Source organism: Schistocerca gregaria, chromosome 3 (genome assembly GCF_023897955.1).
Source record: "Schistocerca gregaria isolate iqSchGreg1 chromosome 3, iqSchGreg1.2, whole genome shotgun sequence".
Classification (NCBI taxonomy): domain Eukaryota; kingdom Metazoa; phylum Arthropoda; class Insecta; order Orthoptera; family Acrididae; genus Schistocerca; species Schistocerca gregaria.
Genome location: NC_064922.1, coordinates 409,259,296 through 409,276,138, shown reverse-complemented (window position 1 = coordinate 409,276,138; position 16,843 = coordinate 409,259,296). Strand labels below are relative to the sequence as shown.

Below are 16,843 nucleotides of genomic sequence, written 5' to 3'. Positions count from 1 at the left end.
CGGAACTCCCGGCAACAGTCACTGTGCCGGGTGGCTCTTGCTGTGACTGGATGGCACCCATGTGTAAAGCTCTAATTGGAGCGGGTGATATCATGGTGGATACTTGGTGCATGAAGCGTATCAAGCTACAAAAATCTGGCCATTTTCAAACAGCTGTCTAAACAAATGGTGAATGATCATTGAATGATTCATATGACCTAGTAGCCTTCTGTTCCCTGGCTACACACTGAGAGGAGGGCCAGGCTCACCGTGTTGGAATGAAACACTTTCCCCTGTACCTTAGCTGTACTAGGACTCATAGTGACACATTCACTGCAAGAAAACCATTGGTTTTTGTGGAGAATATTGAGGACAAGTTTGGTGAAGTGGAGTCTCTGAGTAAGGTGTGGTTGGGCTCCCAGTTGAACAAAGCTTCTTCTGCCACACAATATGCAGCTTTTCATACTTATTATTATCTTGGCAATGTCCCAGTGTATATTACCCCTCACCAAGCCCTGAATGTGGTCCAGGGAGTAATATTTCACAGGGACCTCATCATGCAAACTGATGAGGAACTGTGGGCTTATCTGGAACGATATGGTGTTCATTTTGTTCAACATGTGTAGAAGGATCGCAAAGACAACCACACTGATACCAATGCCTTAATTCGGGCTTTCAAGGGCAAAATCCTCCCAGAGAAGGTCTCAAGGTTGTGAGCTACAGATGTGACGTGAAGCTTTATTTCTCACCATCTGTGAGGTGCCTTCGATGTTTGGGTTTTGGGGGTATGTCTCCTCGCTGCACGGTGAACCCTCTGTGTGGTGACTGTGGACACCTACTCCATGAGGGAAGCCCTTGTGTTCCACCTCCTGTGTGTGTGTCAGTTGCCATGACTGCCACTTCCCTTACTTGCCAGATTACCCAGCTAACAAGACCGAAAAGAAGATACAAGAGTAGAAGTCCCTGGATCGCCTGTCTTATGCTGAGGCTCATAAAAAATATGAGATACTCCATCCTGTGTCACTTTCCTCAACTTTTGCTTGTGTTACATTGTTTTCCCCTGTCCGTACCTCTTCCTTACCCCAGCCCTGTTCTCTTCACTTTTCTCCCCCTCCCCTGCAGTTCCCATGACCTCTCCTTAGGGAGCTGTTTCCCCTCCCCGGCCGAAGAAGAGCCCCCTTCCTCATTACCTGCCGCTGGTGCCGCCCCCCCCCCCCCTATCCGGACCCCTCTCCCTGGCGTCTCTCATACCAGAAGCCTACAACAACAACAACAACAACAACAACAACTTGGCCATGAGACCCACCATCTGTGCACACAAAGGCCGCCCGCTTTCTTTTGGTTCTGGATCTTGCAGAAATCTGTACTCCCCCAGTGCCCTGCCCTCCTGCGCCTCCAAAATAGGAGGAGGAGAAAACATAAGTCCTGGGACAATCCTGCCCCCCCTCCCCCCCCCCCTCCCCAACTCAACCCCCAACCCTGTGGTGGTGTCCCTCGCGGCCTGAGTCTACCATATTATTTATGGATGTCACCCCATCCTTGTTGGTGATGACCACTGACTGAGTGACAAGACCTCCTCTCGGCTTCTTTATGTCTAACCTGGACTCTTGCCACACGATAATCCAGTGGAATTGCAATGGCTACTATTGTCACCTACCAGAAATACAATGTCTTGTTTCCTCCCATTGTGCATTCTGTCTTGCTTTTCAAGAAACGCACTTCTATGATGACCACTCTCCAACATTTCGTGGTTATCGGGCATTCTGTTGGAACCATGCTGTCCACTGGGTAGCATCTGGAGGGGTCTGTGCTTTGCTTCACTCTAATGTCATTAGTGACTGGATCCCCCTTCATAGCAACCTGGAAGCAATAATGGTTAGAGTACGAATGACTCCGGCACTCACTGTTTGCAATGTCTACCTCCCTCCAGGTAGACCACTTCCTTATGTTGAACTGTCTGTTATAATACAGCAAGTCCTGCCCCCATTTCTCCCCCTCCTTTGGGACTTCAATGCACACCACCCTCTACGGGGGAGTGCCACTTTTTTTAGTGCTGTTCATGGCACATTTACCACTACCAATCTCACGATCTCCTCCCCAGATGTCGTGGCTTCCCTACATTGTCACCCCATGATGATCTTTGTGACAGTGACCACTTTCCGGTGATTGTCATTCCCCTGCCTCTCTCGAATTGCATTGATGTAGTTGTGCAGGAAATATCTACCACTATTCTTCATGCTGTTGGCACTGTTGTCCCCTTATGCACAGGCCCCAAACTTCGTCGACAGATACCATTGTGGACCCAGGACCAAGCAGTTGCTGTGGAGGACAGCTAACGGTCGCTGCAGCGATTTAAATGACACCATTCACATACCACCCTCCTCACTTTCAAATGTCTCTGTGCTAATGCTCATTACTTTATTAACCAGAGTAGAAAAGAATGCTGGGAGCGCTGTTTCCTCCCTGGGGACATACACCTGTTCGTCGCAAGTTTGGTTCAAGCTTTGACAGTGACAGTGACAGTCAACTATCTAGGGTCTTATCCTTCAAGGTGCTCTGTGTGCTGACCCTTTGGTCTTTGCAGAACTCATCACTGCACACTTTGTGACAGCATCGACGTCCTCTTCCTGTCCCGTTACCTTTCTCAAGCAGAAATGCCGAGCTGAACAGATCCCTTTGTTTCAACCCTCACCACGCTGAGCTTTATAATGAACTCTTCAGTGAATGAGAATTCTTGCAGGCTCTTATCTATTCACGTGATACAGTCCCAGGTCCAGGTTCCATCCACAACCATATGATCAAACATTGGATGTTACCCAGGGGCAGGGTGTTCAACCACATTTGGCTCACAGGTGCTTTCCCGTCATAATGACAATCCCACAGGCACTTCACTCAGCACCCCTTGGATTTAGTAGAACATGTGAGTTAACAAGCATTGTCCTCTTATTTAAGTATATGGCCAAAAGAGTCAGCCTCCAGGAATTGTGAAACGAACCCTGTCGTCCAGGACTGGATGCCACAAAAGGTGCAGATTCACCATGAGATGGGGAAACTCACGGGCAGCTGTTGTCTATTGAGGCCTAAGCGCTGTAGTGTGGTGAGACAGATGAGAACCTACGTCATAGGGAAACCCAGTAGATCATCTTGGTGGCCGAGGAGACGTAGCAGTGTTAAATATGGCAGACCTAAGATCAGCTATAAAGTGAATCATTTATGGAAACTATTTAATTCTGTAGTAATGCAGGGAATCGAGCCACAGTAATTTTAATCCACCATAAATGTTTATGGTGAACCCAATAAAACTTGAATATTGATCATATCTATAATAATTTAGTATTTATTGTTGAATCAAAATTAACAAGTTTCGTAAAATTTTGTAAATATCAACTCTGTAACTTTATTTGTTTAAAAGATATAGTACATTTAAATTATCAGTATTTTCAGTTAAGCATCAGATCGTCATTTCCTACGCACAAAGCACATTGAATGATGACAGCATGACACCTTATTCAATCATTAGGTAATCGAATATTTGTTGTAAAGTTTAGTGCATAATAGTTACTTTTGTTCTTTTATCAGTAAGCACATGGGTGCAAGGTTACTGGCCATGGCATTCAAAGCTAAGAAGGGAATTGTGTTGGTTATATGTAAAAGAATTTAACATTTCTTATGTAATGGATATTATTGTCACTTTATTTAGAACGTGAAAGTGGTCAAGCTTTGATTATTCAGACATGTTAAAATGTAAAATAATGTAGAATAAGCTGTAGCCAATCAGATGGACGGCTTCAGGAAAGGGAACTGCCCTAGTCAGTTGAGCGAGGATATTCGGTGTGTGGAAAACGCAGCCGGGGGCAGGCAGAGGGAATTCTGGGACAGATGCGAAAGCGGACAGTTCTGGAATGAGACGCGAAAGCAGATGGTCAGTCTTCAGGTAGCTAAGAAGTGAAATGACTTGGAAAATTTCGGATTGTGTGGTATCGCGGGACTTGGTCGCTGAGTGGTGAGCAGCTGCGTGCCTGGTGTCAACTCTAACTTTTCAAAGAGATAACGAGGTGGAATATTAGACTTGTATTTCATAAGATTGCAAATGATCAAACTGTGTAAAATGGATATGCACTGAAGTGTAACAGTAACTCTAAATACAACCACTTTCACTACTAGTTTTCTTTCTGAATAAACATTATTCTAACCAAATCGCAACTGTGTGGTCTACATCATTTATGGGTCATTAATTTAGTTCCAGATATTATTATTACGGTTATTATATATTATGTTAACTTTGTATTTCACACCCTTGCCATCAGCCAGACAATTTAACCAAAGGGTCACAAGTGTCTAATTTAGTGTGTGTGTATATGACACTTGCAGTTCAACACCTAAATAAGTTTGAGCCAAGACATTTTGACGAAGAGGAGCCGCATGTGAGCCCGAACATCTTTGGGATGTTAGCTCACAAACGGTATCCCCCAGGGTCTTGTGTTGTGTGTCCCATTCTTCCTCATAGCCATCAATGGGACTTGTAACATCTGTTGGGCTTGTGGTTACCTGGGCACTGTATGTCGACGATTTTTGCATCTGGTGCAGCTCCCACTCAGTAGCATCGGCTGAGCGCTAGCTCCAAACTACCATCTGGTGGGCCTCTGCGCGGGCTGTTCCTTTGGCTTCAGTTTTCTCTCTCCAAAATGCAGGTTATGCATTTTCGTTGTGACCTGAAGTACACAGTTATCCAGAACTTTATTTAGGCAACTACCTCCTTGATGTTGTAGCACAGTACCATTTCTTGGGCCTTATTTCTGATAAAAAGCTGGTGTGGCTGCCCCATATTCGCCACTTGAAGATTACGTGCGTGTGGAAGCTTAATGCTGTCTGCCTTCTGGCCCACACATCTTGTTGAGCAGTCTGCGCTACTCTCCTCCATATTTACCATGCTCTGGTCTTGCCAGACTAGATTATGGTAGTCAGGTTTACAGCTCAGCGGGTCATTCCACCCTGAAAATACAGTATAATGTTGCTTTTACGTTCTTGGAATTAATGTTTTCCTGCTATTTACAACATTTTTTTAATCAGTCCCATCAAATTTCCTATGCCCACAATGTTAATTTGCACCTGATTTTGCATCAAGCTATTTATAATTTTCCCACTATTTACGCATTACAAAAAAATGTTTGTGCAGAAAATATGATGGTGGCATAATGTTGGCCATCCAGTAGTGTTTATAAATATTAAGTGGTTAAGTTTCTTGAGATTCTATTCAGTGGATTTGAATGGGTAAATGAGTAAAAGTTGTAACAATTCGTGCTGAATCTCCCGCTGCTGCCAAGCTCTAAAATGCATGCTGGCTGATGGGAGTAACTAGGTTAATTTGAATGAAGATATCATGACCATTCACAACCATTTCCAAACTGTTTCTACTGTGCAAATGCAGTTTCGTGATTGTTGTGATCACCATGACACCTTTATTGGACCATATTTATCGTGTTTTGGCGTATGGCCACGTGGAGCGCTAGTTGCTCATATGTTTTTAGTGTAAACACAGTGCCGATTACGTATTTTTTTCATGCTGAGCAAAAAGTATTTCAAGAATTTATTCTCATTGTCAAGTGTAGTATTTACATATGTATTTTTTGTGATGTTATACGAACAAACAATGTGAGTGATAGTGTGAGGGTGCTTGTACGGTTTTCTACATAACTGATGAGGCACAGTACCTGATAACCTCAAAGGACGAGTACAGTGAAAGAGAACAGAAAAACACATATTCAAACACCATACAAAATACTTATTTACATATTTGCACTTGACGATGAGAAAAAATTCTCGAAACGCATAATTAACCATGACAAAATATGTAGCTAGTGTAGTGTTTCATTATTTAAATAATGAATTACAGCTGCAGGCTTTCCAGAAACATTGATTATGACATTTGAAATTAAGTAAAAGATTTCCACTTCCCAGACGATTATCAATTTCAGTTACATCAGTGGTTTTTATTAGATAATAAACCTTTATTAGATAATAATCCTTTATTAGATGATAAAATAAGTTCCTGACAAACTTTTTGATGCCTGCCATGTACATACATCACACATAAAGTGCAAGGGGGTATCCTATAAGTAACTTTTACAGCTTAAAACATTATTTCCCACATTTTACACCATTTTTTTGGAAGTTCCTTGGAAAGGGTAAATGTAAGGTTTCACTGTAATTGACCCTGTTCACCATTGTGGGGTGTGTCTGGCTATTGGTGCCTTTTCCACTAGTCCTGTTGACAGTCTTCTGGCAGAAGTGGGGATTTTCCCTCTAAAAATACGACAGAGCCAGCTCCTGGTTTTTTATACAATCTCCATTTGCAAATTCTGTGACCATCCCATATAACCTGTCCTCTTTGAAAATAAGGGATGTCTCCTTCCTGATAAGTACCCATGGTGGGATTGCCGGTTGGAATGCGTCTCGCATCCTTCTGTTGGGATCTCCATCTCCATCTCCACTCACTAGAATGCACCCAGTGTCTTCCCTCTAACATCTCCCCCCAACCCTTGGATGCTGTCCAGACTATGGATTAGTATCGACCTATTTCAGGGTCCGAATGTCTTTGTCACCCCTCTGGTTTTCCAGTGTCTTTAATGTATGTTCCATCCTTGTAGAGTTCCATGGTACCACCATCCTCTATGTTGAAGGTTCTAAGGTGATATATAGGACAGGATACTCTTTCATATCTTGTTCTGGCTTAGAACACCATATTGCCGGGATCATGCAGTGTATTCAGAGCAGAGCTACTAGCCATCAACAGGTCCCTCCATTTTGTTTCTCATGCCTTTCTCCTCATTGTTTTAATGTATTCTGACTCAATGAGCAGCCTGTTACTCTCATCATCCTTTGGTCTCTGCTATCCGTGACCTTCTCCCTGCCCTTGACCGTGCCGCCTGCTCAGTTGCCTTTCTGTGGGTCCCAAGTCATGTGGGCATCCCAGGGAATGAACTGCCTGAGTGTTTGGTTAGAGGAGCAGATACTTATCCCCCCCCCCCCCCCCTCCCCAGTTCCCCTTTGATGATTCCAGCTGCTGTTATGCAGGTCTACGTCAAATCTCTCTTTCCCCAAAAGTGGAATGACATCTGGTGCACTACTGCTCACAATAGTAAACTCTGTACAATCAAGGAGTCTACTGCAGTTTGGTGCTCTTCCTTCTGCTCCTCTCAAGGAGTCCATTGTCTTGTGCAATCTAAGCATTGGTGATAACAATTGTTTCCACTTGCATAACAAACTACCCCTTAGGTGTGGTTGTGGAGCCAGACTGATTGTATCCTATGTATTGGTGGAATGTCCCCTTCTTTTGGCCCTTCATATGAAATATAGTGCTCCAGATTCCTTGTCTTTAATATTAGCGCATTTTCTCCATGAAACTGGTTTTTATTTTCAGATATAAGGTTTTGCTTTAGTCCTGGAGCAGGGGCAGGGTGGTTGTGATTAGGGCCCCTCTACATATTTTCCCGATCTGGGACCCATCACCACTCCCCTTTATAAAGACCACTCTTTTATCCCTCTGCTTCCCAGTTTTTAGATTTGGGCTTTACGGATGAGGCTTCATTCCAACGTGATCAAATTGTAAATTTTCACAATCAACATGTGTGGGCTGACAAGAATCCGCACACAATTGTGCAATCACGTCATCAACACAGATTTTCTGTGAACGTTTGGGCAGGTATTGTTAGTGATGTCTTGATTGGGCCCCATGTTCTTCCACCTACGCTCAATGGAACACGTTATCATGATTTCATACGGGACACTCTACCTGTGCTGCAAGAACCTGTGCATTTACAAGTATGACACAACATGTGGTTCATGCACGATGGAGCTCCTGCACATTTCAGTCGAAGTATTTGTACGCTTCTCAACAACAGATTCGGTGACCGATGGATTGGTAGAGGCGGACCAATTCCACGGCCTCCACGCTCTGCTGACCTCAACCCTCTTGACTTTCATTTATGGAGGCATTTGAAAGCTCTTGTCTATGCAACCCCGGTACAAAATGTTGACTCTTCGTGCTTGTATTGTGGACGGCTGTGATACAATACACCATTCTCCAGGGCTGCATCGGCGCATCAGGGATTCTATGCGACGGGGGGAGGATGCATGTATCCTCCCTAATGGAGGACATTTTGAACAATTTCTGTAGCAAAGTGTTTGAAGTCACACTGGTACGTTCTATTGCTGTGTGTTTCCATTCCATGATTAATGTGATTTGAAGAGAAGTAATAAAATGAGCTCTAACATGGACACCTGTCCACGTAACATATTTTCTTTCTTTGTGTGTGAGGAATGTTTCCTGAAAGTTTGGCCTTACCTTTTTGTAACACCCTGTATATTGTGTACAGATAATTTGTCATACTTGTACCTGACAATAGACTCGAATAATTATTTCTTGGTTAAATGTAAAGTGGCAGAGACCGGCGAGTCAGGTCTCAAAGCACAGACAGATTTTCCCTGAAATGAGTAATGTCTTTCCCAGGGAATCTTTTTCATATCTCCCAGAATTTTATTTCATCACTAATCAAACTTAAGAAACATTCCGGTCTGTCCCTATTGTAATCTTACCCTCCCACACATCACCATTAAAATTCTCATTCTTCCCATAAATTTTGAAAACTTTAAGGGAAGTAAGATTACAAAAGAAGAACTTTTTAACTTATCTTAATTATCTCGTTGTTGTTGTTGTTGTTGTAGTTGTTGCTGGCTCAAAATCTTGTTGTGTCTAGGAATACATTCTTGCTGCTGAAAATTTGATTTAACAGGTGCCTGGAGGTGAAATAACTGTTGATTTGCCTCACACTGACTTTACAATTTTCACTTCGATCCCACCAAATTACATTGTTGTTGACAAACTTATAAAAATGTTTACTACCATCTGAGGTATGCCCACTACTATTTACATTCAGTGGTACACACAATTTCAAGAGAGTTTACGAAGCAAAGGAGTTTACAAACTTTCTTGACAGGAGAAGAATCTTTACCAAATTATATCATTATTTCATAAATAAATCAAGAAACAAATTTAATAACATCAATTTTAAGTACGCTAGAGATTTTGTAACTTCAATTTTTCTTAAAAGAACAGTAATTTTAAATGTTAGTGCATATCAATTGTAACACATTAATTTCCTTTTTATACATTTTAGCCTGAAATATAATAATCGTATACAAAATCATATGAATTCTTTTAGTGAAACAGCTGAGGTAATTTTAACCTAAGCAAGAATTGATAGTATACATGGTATTGATTATCTCTATAAAAAGGGTAACATTAGAGGAGGGTGACTGGTTACACCATGCAACTTCTAATTGCAACACCCAAGTATAGGTGAATGACTTGAGCCAGAGACCCACTCAGTACATTCTGCTCATTCTATCACAGGTATCCCATTTCATCAGAGGCAGGAGCAATTGTCAAAGCAACCCTCTCATACACTCTCTACAACACATTGTTGCATGTCTGCAACCACAAATTGGCTGTAGCAAGGCATGCTGTATAATACAACACAATTACCTTTAAGTCTTTCACAACTTGAGCAATGTGAATTGGGCAGGCAGTTGCACATCTGTACAGAGAAGGTCATAGTGGAAGAAATATCACACATACGGCAGAGCTATACACCCTCTGTAAAAGGATGTGTCAAATTCTCATCAATTGTTGTCTATGAGACTTAGTGATTCCAAATGCTGGTTGCACATTGTATCAAGATTGAAAGCATCATTATGATGAATAAAATCACATGAGAAACCTATTTCAACCTAAAGCACCCTTTGGTTGAAAGGATTTGCACTTGATAGCATATATCTCTGCCACCTATGTGAAATTTCTCCCATTATGATCTTCTGCATTTACTTGTGCAATTGGCTTACCCTACCAGAAAGTAAGGTGGGTGGGAGCACTTTGCTGTCAGTCTTAATGAGTCACTCTAAAGATGGCGAGTCAGTTTACACACACAGTATTAGCAGAAGACAGTCTGGTTATGGCTGAATTCCTTTATGGATGAAGTAATATTCCATGAAAACACTAAGCTAGTAGTATGTGGGCCGCATTAGTGTAAGTAAGTGAATCTAATTTGCAAACCTTACCATGGAAGTCCACTTGTGAACCATGGACCTTGTCATCGGTGGGGTGACTTGTGTGCCTAAGCGATACAAATAGCTGTACATCAGATGCAATCACAATTGAGGAATTTATGTTGAGGGGCCAAACAAATGTGTGGTTCCTGAAGAGAGGCAGCGGCCATTGCAGTAGTTGAAGGGGGGGGGGGGGGGGGGGGGTGGGAGGCAGTCTGGACGATTGATTGATCTGGCCATCTGACATCAACCAAAACAGCCTTGCTGTACTGGTACTGTGAATGGCCATAATTTTTACCAGGGGGATGTACCTCCACTGAGTGTTTAAGTGATAATGACAACCTCTGTGGTAAAATATTCTGGAGGTATAGTATTCACCCATTCGGACCTCCAGGTGGAAACTACTAGGAATATGTCCTTAGGAAAAACAAAACTGACATTCTACAGATAAGAGCATGGAATATTAGAAAATTTTAAAAATGGAAATAGATAGGTTGAAGTTAGGTGTAGTGGGAATTAATTCAGTGGCAGGAGGAATAGGACTTCTGGTTAGGTGAATAACAGTTATAAATCAAAAATCAAAAAGAGGTAATGCTGGAGTAGGTTTAATAGTCAAAAAGAATGAATGAAAGAGAAAGCTTTCTGAATTTTACACAGAGCTGATTTAATCAACCTGGAGACACTGAAAGGTTTCAGATTGATTATATGATGGTAAGACAGATTTCAGACCCAGGTTTTAAATTGCAAGAAATTGCAAGACATTTCCAGGCACAGATATGTGCTCTGATCACAATTTGTTGGTTGTGAACTGTAGATTAAAAGTAAAGAAATTTCAAATGATAGGAAATTAAGGAGATTGGCCCTGGATAAGTGGAAAGAGCCAGAGGTTTTTGAGAGTTTCAGATAGAGCATTAGGCAATGGTTGATTAGAACAGGGGAAATGAGTACAGTAGATAATGAATGGGTAGCTTTGAGAGATGAAATAGTATAGGCGGCTGGGGATCAGGTAAGTAGAAAGACAAGGCCTAGTAGAAACCCTTGGATAACACAGGAGATATTGAATTTAACTGATGAATAGAAAAGATTCAAAAATGCAGCAAATGAAGGAGACAAAAGGGAACACAAACATCTAAAAAATGAGATTGCCAGGAAGTACGAGAGGATTAAACAGGAGAGGCCATAGGGCAAATGTAATGATTTAGAAGCGTATTTCAGTAGGAAATGTATAGATACTACCTTAGGAAAAGTAAAGTGGCCTTTGGAGAAAAGGGAAGCAGCTGTATGATTTTAAAGAGCTTAGATGGAAAACTCGTCGTAAGCAAAGAAGGGAAAGCCGAAAGGTGGAAGGAGTGTATAGAGGATCTGTACAAGGAAGGTGAACTTCAAGGCAGTATTATGCAAGAATAATTTGACAGCACTGAAAGACCTATTGTCCAAACCTCCAGATATCAGACACTCAGATCTGGACCATACATTGTATGTCGATAGAGTATCAACCAAAACTCCGATTTAGTTCGTATTATGTGCTGTCGTCAAGCAGAATGGGCATAAAAGTTGATTAATAGTAACACCAAAGCTACCAGAGCACACAAAAAGCATATCTGTGAGCCAAATTGTGTGTTGTTTTCGTGAGTGAGTTGGTAGTGCGGTAGATTGTTGTACAAAAAATTCAGGAGTTCATTTTTTTTTTTTTTTTTTTTTTTTTATTTTATGAGACTGTGGTTCAAATTCCAATGAGGGCAAATTATTTTTTCCTCACTGTATTGTGTGTGAAAGTGTTACTTGGAACAACATTTTCCTAACATGTAAAAGGGCTGTTTCGAGTTTACGACAATGTCCTCTTGGCAGTCTGCTTTTGATTCATTTATTTGAAAGTAGTAAATCTATAGAGTACCTTTGTAATTTCACAGAACAGAAAAATACAGAAACAGTTGCATCACATGTGTGGAAGTGGTGGTGGTGGTGGTGGTGGTGGTAGTACACACAATAAAACTAACAGTAGTAAGCACAAATGAAATAATACAGCTAATGTATGTGGCACTACCATCTGCAGTCACTTATTATTACTACTACTACTACTACTACTACTACTACTACTTCCACACTTGTGATGCAACTGTTTCTTTATTCTTTTGTGTCACTGTTTCTGTTTGTTCTGTGAGACTACAAATGCACTAGCTGCTTCATCACAAGTCATGTCTGTTTGCCGAAAGAACATTTCTACAAACTCCAAAATGCCTTTTTACATGTCAGGAAAATGTTGTCCCACATAACACTTTCACACACAATGGAGTAAAGGAAAAAAAAAAAGTTGTTTGTAGGATTTGAACCGCGGATGCCGATCTAGCACTCTACCAACACCCGTATGGAAACCAGATATCTCGCAGAAATGCTTTTTACATCCTCTGGTAGTTCTGGCGTTACTTTTAATTAACGTTTACGCCTGTTCTTCTGGAAGACAGCACATAGTACGAAGTAAATTTGAGTTGTGGTTGATAGTCTATCAGCATACAATGTTTGCCCCAGATCTGAGTGTCCAACATCTGGAAGTTTGGGTGTAAGGCCTTGGGAGGGGAGGACATTCCGGAGAACTACTGATCGCCTTGGGAAAGTCAACCATGACAAAACTCTTCCACCTGGTGTGTAAGATGTATGTGGCACTTGCAGCACATTGCTCTTGTTAACAAACTCATTAACATAAACATCTTTCATTTACACAAGCATCCTTCTTAGAGCAAACATCAATTGGCAAAAACTCAGAGTAAAAGTTGCTTAATTTTAGAGCCAATAATCTCAATACTAAGACTCACTTGTAGCCACATTGTTTGATATTCACAGCCACGAGACGCAATGGGATGAGGAGCCAGTGATTGACATAAAGCACAACAATCCTGTGCCTTTTGGTACAGATCCGTCATGTTGTAGGAGGACATCCTGTGAATGTTAGCAGACTGAAGTAGTTGCAGACGGATAATTTCTAGCCAGTAGCTGTTTAATTTTATTGGGAATTTTGACATGAAATGACACACAGAATTTTAAATAAGTGCTTAAACTTTATTTTCATACCTCTTTTAGTTTCTGAACAGTGGAGGATTGCAGGTGTAAAAACTGATCCATTTCTTTCACTCACCATGTAATATAAGCTTCAGTTGCACATAAACCTAAAAAGCTGTCGTGGACTATGGTTCAGGGATACCAACATGTGTTGCAGTTAAAAAAATAATTTTTGGGGACAGAATTAGAAAAGTGTTCCTTCAGTTTCATCAAACAGTTTGAATATTTCTTATTTACTGAAAGAATTGTCCATCAGATTTTGACTTGGTGTCATTGTGAGTCTAATAAACTTGATAATTACTGTTTCTGCTGTTTTCTTGGTCTCTAGTTTCAAAATAAATAAATAAGTAAATAAAAATCATTCATTATGTTAAAGAGCTAAGAAAAAGGTACAGGTCCTTTATGTGCCAGAACAAATGTATGTAAATGCTATTTTTGGTTCCAGATAGTGGCTGTAGGGGATACTTGTGGTCCTTTGAGTTACATTCTATATGAAAAAAGTGTGATCTGAATCATCACTCATATACAAAAGGGAAACAATGTGAGCATACAAAACATAACTGCAAAATTATCATACATTTGACATTCACCACAGTTTTGAAGAGCGATAAAGACACAATGAGTGAAAAGTGCGTGCTGATGTGTGTTGTATCTATGGCCCTTCAGCATTGTCAGTGGAGAGCAGTTTGTAGTCTTCAATAAGCATTAATTAGCATTGGTGCTGAGTACACCACAGTGATTACACAGAGGTTTAGCATTCTCCAAGAACTATTTTTCAATATATACGAGATGTAGCCAATGAAGTGAAAAGTGATACCTTGCTTAAAGCAAAGGATGCCATCAACCAGAACTAGTGTGCTATGCTCATGACATGGGATCGTTTGATGGACAGTGACCACGGAACAGAGCAGAGGGCACGTGTTTTAGCTCAAAAGATAATAACTGTTGAGGTTTCCTGTGTTCCCCATGTCAGTCATCTAATACTAAGAGCCCTTTCCTCATTCTTGCATAATACACAGCAGTTGTTACTTCATTTGGCACTAACACACACACACACACACACACACACACACACACACACACACACACACACACATTTAAATTACACCCATATTCATCGTGGCACATTAGAATCAATAAAATAGTTTCTGAGCAACTAAGATATGTTTCTTTCACAGGCATTTAGTTGATAAATAATTCTTTTTCACATTTAAAGTGTTTTTATACTTAATAAATGAAATGCAATTTAATGTTGATTATTCACTGTTCTTTTTAAAAGATTTCAGTCCAGGAACATGAATCAAAGTTACCTGTTATGGTGTGGATACATGGAGGAAGTTGGTCATCCGGAGCAGGAACCTCAAATTATTATGGTCCCGAATTTCTAATGGACCGTGGAGTAGTGTTCGTCAGTATCAATTATCGCTTGGGACCATTTGGTAAATATGTCAGATTTAATTTTATTTTAGTTACATTTTGTTTAAAGTTTACCACTCTAGCTAAAAACAATAACAAATGTAATTTTTGGTAATATCAAAATACTTACTGTACAATGCTGGAATTGTGGGACAGTTGCTCAGAAGGTCAGATAATATTTTTTAATAGATAAAAATGTTTTATATCAGTGTGAACAAGTTGAAGTATTTGTATTAGCAAAAGTTTAATGACAATGTCAGTATCTGTACTTCCAGAGCACCACTGAAGGGCAATACTCATATGTGGATGGGACTAGTTAGACTGGGGAGTTACAGTTCAAGATTGATCTGTTAGTCATTTTAGTAAACTTGCAAGAACTGTTGTACAGTCATAATTTTCACAGTCTTCCCTTTTGGGGTGAGTGGTATGAGGTTTATTAAATAACAGTTTGCACTGCTGTAGCAGTTGGAGGAAGGATTGTTAGACCTCTGTGGGCAATCTGGCTGCTATTGGTTTCAGTTCAGCCCAGCAAAGAGGTTCAGGGAGAGTGAGTGTGAGGCCCTCGCATTGTACTGCACCAGGGACATATTTTTGTGTATTTTCGCCGACACTTGGCTTGCTTCAGGCTTGCGGCTCATGACAAAAACCAGCGAAAGGTTTGCGTATTCCATGCATACACAATGCCATTTCACCAATCCTGGATCTGAACAACAAAGAGAAACATGTTTCCAGTCTAACAGTGAAGCTATGACCCTTGTGCTAGTGTGTGTGTGTGTGTGTGTGTGTGTGTGTGTGTGTGTGTGTGTGTGTGTGTGTGGAGTGGGAGAAAACTTACTACCTGGAAGGGCTGGGGCGAGAAGTATTTCCACCTCTGGAACGGTGCTTAAAATGTGCAAACGTTATTTACTGGATGCAGCCTACATCTGTGCTACACATTGATACATTGCAAATGTTGCTAGTAGGCAACAATGGCATGAAAATTACTGACTGCTTGCAAACTGTGCCAATTTGATTAACAGCAGCAGGGGCTATAATTTGTTGAACAAACTAATTATCTGTTGTCCGTTCACTCATTTATTTTTCCTCCATGACATTTCAAGATGCCTGTCATGCCAACTTTTTACATTCATTTGTGTTGTGAACATTATTTCTTTATTAATGGTGTTGCAGAATTATACAATGGACATTTTTAAGACAGTTATTGTAAAACATCGTAAGTAAAGAGACAATGTTAATGACATGTAAATAAATGCAAACATCTGAAGATGTGGTAAACATACACAAAAGTACTCTCAAAAATGCTTGTTTTGGAACATAATTTGTTGGTGAGAAAGGGGTGCCATTCATATCAATGTGTTACCCGTAACCATTAAAGTCACGAGCACTATAGTTTTGACTTGATGTGCTAGGAGTGCTGTTGTTGTTGTGTATGTGAACAAGGCGTGCAGGTCACCAAAGATTGCACATACTTGTCTTAGACTGTGTGGAGCAGATACTCCCGAGCTAACTTCCACTTTGATAAGACATTAAGATTGCCTATGCTCTCATTATATGGTGTTGAAAATGAAATGAAAAGGGCCACTAAATTAGGCACCATGCTAACAAAGTGTGTGAGGAAATTTCTTTCTCTTTTTTTTTTTTTTTTTTTTTTTTTTTTTTTTTTTTTTTTAATATCTCTGAAATGTCATGGCACTGCACCCATAATACAACAATTTATAAGCTAATACAATGACATGACAAAAGTTGTGGAGTACCTTTGATATAGTCCCCCTTTTGTCTGATCTAGTGCAGCAACTTGATGTGGCATGTACTCAGCATGTCATTCGTAGTTCCCTGCAGTAATATTGATCCATGCTGCCTCTATACCTATCCATAATTGTGAAAGTGTTGCCAGCACAGGATTTTATTCAAGACCTGACCTGTCGTTGACGTCCCATTAATGTTGTATGAGATTCATGTCGAGTGGTCTGGGTGGCCAAATAATTCACTTGAATTCTTCAGAATGTTCTTCAGACCAATCACAAATACTGTGACCCGGTGATATGGCACGTTGTCATCCACAAAAATTCCATTGTCATTTGGGAACATGAAGTCCATGGATGGCTGCAAATGGTCTCAGTTGGTTCAGTTAGACAAAAGACCCAATCCATTCCATTAAGCACAGCCCACACAATTATGGAGCCACCACCAGCTTGTCAAGTGCTGTGTTGACAACTTGGATCCATGGCTTCATGGGGTCTGCACCACACTTGAACACTACCATCAGCTCTTACAAACTTAAAAGTGGGAC

General features: G+C 40.8%; 1 protein-coding gene across 1 annotated transcript in view; it reads left to right on the top strand.

Annotated features, from left to right (window-relative positions):
* Positions 1 to 16,843, top strand: part of LOC126356208 (venom carboxylesterase-6-like) — a 128,961-nt gene that overhangs the window by 26,792 nt on the left and 85,326 nt on the right. The window contains exon 3 of the mRNA XM_050007021.1: positions 14,417 to 14,576. Coding sequence (XP_049862978.1) covers positions 14,417 to 14,576 — 160 coding nt within the window. The remainder of the gene's footprint in view (positions 1 to 14,416; positions 14,577 to 16,843) is intronic.